The 7,365-nt window shown below is 43.6% G+C and overlaps 1 protein-coding gene across 2 annotated transcripts in view; it reads right to left on the bottom strand.

The window, feature by feature from the left end:
• Nucleotides 1-2,233: 2,233 nt before the first annotated feature.
• The window catches only part of LOC126175135 (ELMO domain-containing protein 3-like), a 102,707-nt gene continuing 97,575 nt past the window's right edge, over nucleotides 2,234-7,365 (bottom strand). The window contains exon 8 of one of the 2 annotated variants that reach the window (XM_049921690.1): nucleotides 2,234-2,682. In XM_049921690.1, coding sequence (XP_049777647.1) covers nucleotides 2,528-2,682 — 155 coding nt within the window. In that variant the 3' untranslated portion in view covers nucleotides 2,234-2,527. The remainder of the gene's footprint in view (nucleotides 2,683-7,365) is intronic. The other variant, XM_049921691.1, reaches the window with a different exon arrangement.

The raw sequence follows: 7,365 nt of genomic DNA, 5'->3' as shown, positions 1-7,365 counted from the left end.
CACGACTGCAGTCTCATGCACCTGAAGCCACACTGCGAGCAGCAGCAGCAGTGCCTTATGGGAGTGGCAACTGGTCGAGGTTAAGGAGGAGGCTGGGGTGGGGAGGGGCGGGGTAAGGATGAAGTGCTGCTGGGGAGCGTGTAGGGACAAGGTGGAGAGAGGGTACGGGAGCTAGGTGGCAGTTGGGAAGTTAGACGGTGGACAGGGAAGAGGTGGTGGGAGGGGGTAGTGGAAAAGGAGAGAAGTAAAAAGACTGGGTGTGTTGGTGGAATAAGGGCTGTGTAGTGTTGGAATGGGAATGGAAGGGGCTGGATGGGTGAGGACGACGACTAACGAAGGTTGAGGCCAGAAGGATTATGGGAACGTAAATCTCCTGTGCCCCATCCTTCCAGTCTCCCATCACCTTCCAAAGTCACACCATCTGGCCACAGAGGAGCATTCCCCTTGCAACTCAATACCACCCAGGAGTGGAGCAGGGTTTCGACTACCTCTTGTGCCCTGAAATGAGAAATGTCCTGCCCACTAACCTTCCCACTCCTCCCACAGTGGTATTCTGCTGTCCATGACAACTCATGGTGACATTTGTTTTACGTACTCTTAGTGGTTTTTCTTCAGAAAAGCACTACAATCAACCCAGATCTATATTGTGCCACCCCAAGCAAAATATGGCAAGCAATCCAAAACTTAGGTACATAATCGTTTTCCCAGTATTGTGCTTCTTCAAGACGACAGCTTTCACTCGCTGCTGAAACTAGAGCCTTGCTGGATCAGTCTTGATGGGAAATCTTCGATTATTTGCCCCACAGTGTAGGCTTCGCTCCTGAACACCATTCAATGACAGAAGATCTCTGATAGCTAGGAGTGGTTGGTGTTACCAGTTTCCAATCACTAAGTGGGAAATGCTACCGTAACACTTACTGGAAGTAAGTCCCCACAGCTTCAATTCTGCCAGTACCTCAACTCCTACCTTCCAAACTTCACATATGCTCTTCTGTGAACCTTGCAGAATTAGCACTCCTGGAAGAAAGGATATTGTGTAGACATGGCTTAGCCACAGCCTGGGGGACGGGTCGTGAGTTGTGCTTGGGTAGCTCAGTTGGCAGAGCACTTGCCCGTGAAAGGCAAAGGTCCTGAGTTATAATCTACCAAGAAGGTTCATATCAGCACACACTCCATTGCAGAGTGAAAATCACTGCCTGGAATCATATTCTCCATGACAATGCGCAGCCCTGCGGCTTTGCAGTACTGAGACATTCCCAATGAACATCAAATTACGAATTACATTTGTGAAAATAAGCTTTATTTTTCACATAACCTAGTGTTCGGTTCATTTAAATCTTCTTTTTTTCACATAATTCTCCATGCATTTTTTTCTTTTCTTTGTAATATGAATTTATCTATTTCAGATGTTTTCCAGTAACAAGACCACCATCTGGAATCCCCTGGTGGCTACTATGGGTATCACTGGGCCTTATTGGAGTTGCCTACATTGCTTATCGCATGTACAAACGATAATAGCTTTCGAAACTGTTAGCCAAATGTGATACAGGTTTTTGTTTAGGATCAGATGTAATTCTACTAACAATAAGTATATGCAAAAGTTAAACAACAGACTTGTACAGCTTTTTGTGTGTTTCTGCTTCATTCTTATTCCATTGATTACCAGACAATCATAAAATAACTTAATTTAGTTAGACAAATAATTATTTGCAAGCTAATTATTGCACAAAGTGTGATAAAAGCTAATATTGGGTTTATTAGTTAATCATGCCACATATGTTCATGCACACAAATGCACTGTGCAAACACGCACACAGGAGGGAGGAGGGGGAGGGGGGGAGAGAGGGAGAGAGAGAGAGAGAGAGGGGGGGGGGCATCACATCAGCAGAAGGAAAAACAGTTATATTGAAGATGAGAATTTCATTTCAGCTACATCATAACAATTAACTCTTTATTAGTGACTTGTGTAATACACTTCCAACTTTATAAACAATATAATTTTGAAAAATTATGTACGACTTGAGTTACATGATAAAATTTAACATTTTCATTCAACATCAAGAAAACTACTTATATTTAATGATATTTGTATGTGTTCGTGTTTCTCTTTTTCAATTGAGCCATTGTTGATTGATTATCAAGACGATAAAGTAAGATGTGGAAAGAAGGAAGACAGGAGGAAATCTGGGTGGCTGAGCAGTGGGAGCAGAGGGGGGCCGGGGGGGGGGGGGGGGGGGGAGGGGGGGGCATTTGAGATTTGAGTGTCATTAATGAAAAAGAACAAAAGAATAATATAGGATACAAGGCAAAAATATACCTTAATGCAAAGTGCTGACATAGTAAATGCAAATGGTGGAGGACCTTACTACTCAAAATTTATGAGATGACTAATAGTGAAAAATTTTTTATTAGTGTAGATGTAGGACAGTACAATCTTCAATGTTACGTGAGTACAACCTGTTTTTTGAGACCAACATATTTTAATACTGAAAACTGTTTATATAACTGTTACATAAAAATTGAAGTTTTAAATGAATACTTCAGTTTTTGCCTGGCTTCGTAAGTCATGGAAGCTTTCCAAATAACTCAGCTTCTCAATGGATGATTCTGAAGCTGCTTTGACATGAGCCTGTAGGTTCTTCAGTACTAAGCGAACATTGCTTCTGCAGAACCATTCAACATCTGGAAAACCATAACAGGAACGCAACTAATTTAACATTTTCACACATTAAATTTGCTTAAAGTTTTTCATCACAGTAATTAAAGCTGAGACACTTTTTGAACAAAGAAAACTCCAACATTCAAGATCTGCAGACCTCTACTTGATTAAAAATGGAAGTGAAAAATTGATACTAACAATATGACATGAACTGAATAATTATTTACTGGCCACTGAAATGTAGTAAATGGTGCATACAAAAGCTAAGATGAGCATGCCACTAAAGATGCTATTAGCTGTATTTTGGAGCTGGGATGTTAAGCAGTTCTCTGGTACAGTAAGGGAGGTTATTCCCAAGTTTGATTCTTGCTACTGAAAAGGACTCAGAGAAACGAGCTGTTTGATCGAATAGGCCAGAAAGGATTTTTATGTAATGAAAAAGTGTGTTTCTGCTGCGTCATTCAGAAAAGATGGTCAGGGGTGAGGAGACACAGTTAAGGTCCTTGTTTGTAGATAGGATGATAAAAGAAGCATAATGTATTCACATATAGAACAAAAGTTGGTGGACTTGAGTTTTTGAAAAGGTCTACAAGTGGTTATTATTATTTATTCAGGTGCTCTTATTCTTAAACACAGCCAAGTATTTTGGCAGAGCTGACAGAAGCAGTACATGTACTTAGCCTATTATGGATTCTCAGTATGCAACATGATACTTAGAGATTTTTGTTATTTTTACTTTATTAACATCTGATGAACAGACCATGCAGCCACTGCAAGTGTCAGATGACCCTTTCAATGAAAAGAGGGGAGGGTCAACCCAACACAGCTTGTCTGTTGAGCGAAAACCATGATGGCTGATATCAAAGCCTTTCTTTTTTGAAAGAATGAAGACACAAAGGATTGTCCATGTAAGTCAAACATGTGCATAAAACAAGCAGTGATCACTCTAGTAGCAAAGTAACTAAAAACGCAACATTATCTGATTCTATAAAAAATACTCCCATCCTCTGAACACGAATCTCGAATAAAGGAACAATATATAAATAAATATAGTAGGAAAGTTCTAGCAGAATGTAAATTAATTTAGGAGTAAAAGAGAACACTGACCAAATAGCAGAAGTGTTGAGTCTTGATAGGAGCACATAAAAGAGTAAGAAAACTTGCTAGCTTTCAGAATAAATCCTTTATCGAGTTAGATATCTCTCTCTCTCTCACACACACACACACACACACACACACACACACACTACACTACACTTCCTGTGCCCTACATTGTGCCAGCTGGACTCAAATGCTGGAACTGCATTTCAGTTGGTGGGATCAGGTAGGGTGAGGTGGGGGCCTTATCAGGTTGGGTACAGTACATAGAGAGGCGGAAGGCATGAAGAGAAGTTGGGAGTGGGTGGATAACAGCTTGGAGGGAAGCGCCAGGTTTGTTGGGTAGGAATGGGGAGAGGGGGGGGGGGGGGGGTGGCACCTGAATGGGCTAGGCCTGTGATGCATGGCTACTGGAACTGGTGGGGTGTGGCTCTTGATGAAGGTGAGGTGGAGACATGGATTGGGAGGAGGTGACAGTATAGAGGAAGGGGAACTGTTGGGTGGGGGATGTGAGGACAGTGAATTAACAGAGATTGGGCCCAGGAGGTTTAGGGGAACAAAGGGTGTGTTGCAAGGATAACTCCCATTTATGTAGAATTAAACAATGAAAACTCCATGTTGGAATATCAACAACACTAGGAAATGGATAGAATGCTATTCACCACAAAGATGACCCGTTGAGATGTAGACAGGCACAACAAAAAGAATGTTACACATTATAGCTTTTGGGCAAAACCTACTTCCATTTGTGTAGTTCAGAAAAACTGGTGGTAGAGGGGAGGATTCAGATGGCCTAGGTTTTTAAGCAGCCATTGAAATCAAGTGTTTGTGCTACATTGTACATTGTGCCACTGGATTATCAACTTCGTTCTTGGCCACAATTTGGCAGTGACCATTCATTCTCGTGGACAGCTGGTTGGTTGTCATGCCAATATAAAAAGCTGTCCAGTGACTGCAGCAGAGTTGATATATGACTTGGCTGACTGCTTTCACAGATGGCCCTGCCTATCGTGGGATAGGATAAAATTGTGACAGGACTGGAGTAGGAAAAGCTAAATGGATGGATGGATTCAAATATTTACCCTGTGCCAAGAGGTTGGTAGTGGGAGTGACACAGGAATGGACCAGGACGTTTTGTTGGCTGGGTGAGTGAGTGACAGAATACCACTTGAGGAGTGGTGCAAAGGATAATTTTTGGACATGATGGTGCATAATCAAAGCCTTGTTGAATGATATGATTCAGCTGTTCCAGGCCCAAGTGATACTCAGTGACAAGAGGAGCTCTCCTTCATAGCTGATTCTTGTGGGTGGTGGAGGGAGTAGGGGCCTGTGAGGACATGGTATGGGAAATTTGTTTACACACTACATTGTGTGTGTGTGTAGGGTGGGGGGGGGGGGCGGAGGGGGGGTTGGGGGGGGGGGGGGTTGATCTGTGTGTGGAGGCATTTGTGATACCTTCAGCATACTGGGCAAGGGAGTTCTTGTCAGATGATATGCCATCCACAGGTGGCCAGGCTGCATGGGAGCTATTTTTTTGGTGTGGAAGGGACAGCTGTGAAAATGCAGGTATTGGTGGTTGGTGGGTTTAATGTGGACAGACATGTAGATGGAGCTATCAGAGAGGAGGAAGCAGATATCACGGAAGGTGGCACATTGGGTTGAGGAGGACCAAGTGAAGCAAATGGGAGAGGTGTTGAGGTTGCGAAGGAATGAAGAAATGGTGTCTTGGCCTTGAGTCCAGATCATGAAACCACCATCAATGGACCTGAATCGGACAAGGAGTCTGGAGTTTTGGGAAGCTAGAAAGGTTTCTTCTAGATAAAATGGTTCAAATGGCTCTGAGCACTATGGGACTCAACTGCTGTGGTCATAAGTCCCCTAGAACTTAGAACTACTTAAACCTAACTAACCTAAGGACATCACACACATCCATGCCCGAGGCAGGATTCGAACCTGCGACCGTAGCGGTCATGCGGTTCCAGACTGTAGCGCCTTTAACCGCTCGGCCACTCCGGCCGGCTTTCTTCTAGATAGTGCATAAAAAGTTGGCACAGGAGGGTGCAATGCGGGTGCCCATGGCTGTGCTGTTGATTTGTTTATATACTTTCCCCTCAAAGGAAAAGTAGTTGTGTGTCACAGTATGGTTGGTAAAGTGTATGAAAGAATGAGAAAGTGGGTTTTGGGTCTGAAGGATGTAGAGAGAGGTAGTGTTCTATAGTGGCAACGCCAGGGGCATTAGGGATGTTGTTGTGTACACAGGTGGCAGCAACAGTAGATCTCTGACCAGTCCAAAATGGTTAAACTTGGGTGTGGAGCTGAAGGTAAGGCTTTTGGATAGAACTGACACTTGTATGGGATCGAGGTTCTTGGTGGAAATGTTAGCAACTGTGTTTTGAGTTCATCTGGGTTCTAGTTCTTGTGCAGTGTTGGGAGTTTTGGAGGCATGGCAAACTGAAAGGGTCAGCTAGGCAGCGTCCACATGCTATCACAGGTTGACAAGTGTGTTCACTATGGGTAAGATAGGTGTTGATAGGTAATGGTGCTCCAAGGCGGGAGAGGATATCAACAGAATGGACAATTTATGGAGGTGGTGTCTGGAATGCTCTTTTAGGTGTTGGAGGGCAGGGGTTTCAATTCTGGAAATATTGTGTACACAGTTAGGATTGCACAGTAACCACAGCTTTATCTCCTGGGTCCCTACCCAACACTGTTGATGCTGCCTCCCTATACACCAACACCACCGTTCATGCCCACAGCTTTGCTGTTATCACAACACTAACTCTCCCTACATCTTTCAGACCCCAAACCCACTATCCCATTCCTCATACACCTTACCAACTATATCCTTACACACAATTACTTCTATGTATACAAACAAAACTGTGGCACAGCCACAGTCACCCTCGTGGCACTCTCCTATGCCAACCTCTTTATGGGCCATCTAGAGCAATCCTTCCTAGCCTCCCAAAACCCCAAGCCCCTCCTTCATTTATATCTTCAGGATCTGGACTCAGAGCAAAGATACACTTTATTCATTTCCCACAACCTGAACACCTACTCTTCTATCAACTTCACCTGATCCTCCTCATAACCTAACGTGCCACCTTCCTGGATCTTTCAACCTTTCTGATGGCTCCACACACCTCTGTCCATACTAAACCCACAAACCACTAACAGTACCTGCATTTCGACAGCTATCATCCTTTCCATACCAAAAAAATTTCTCCCATACAGCCTGGCCACCCATGAACAAAATATTTGCAGTGACGAGAATTCTGCTGCACTCACACTGAGCGGCTTTTTATGTTGGTATGAAACCAACCAAGTGTCCATCAGATTGAATGGTTACTGCCGAAGTGTGATCAAGAACAAACTTGACCACCCTATAGCACAACATGCAGCTGAACTCTAGTTTAAAGAATGCTTCACAACCCATGTCATCTGGATCCTTCCCTCCAGCACCAGACTTTCTAAACTATGTAGATGGGAGTTATCCTTGCATCACCATCCTTTGCTGACATAACCATCCTGGTTTCAATTTCCATTGTCCTCACACTGTCCATCAAACAGTTTCCCTTTCCTACCTCCATTGTGGGGCACACCACACT

This window comes from Schistocerca cancellata, chromosome 3 (genome assembly GCF_023864275.1).
Source record: "Schistocerca cancellata isolate TAMUIC-IGC-003103 chromosome 3, iqSchCanc2.1, whole genome shotgun sequence".
NCBI classification, from domain to species: Eukaryota; Metazoa; Arthropoda; class Insecta; order Orthoptera; family Acrididae; genus Schistocerca; species Schistocerca cancellata.
The sequence above is the reverse complement of the archived record's forward strand: the minus strand, read 5'-3'. Positions and strand labels throughout refer to the sequence as shown.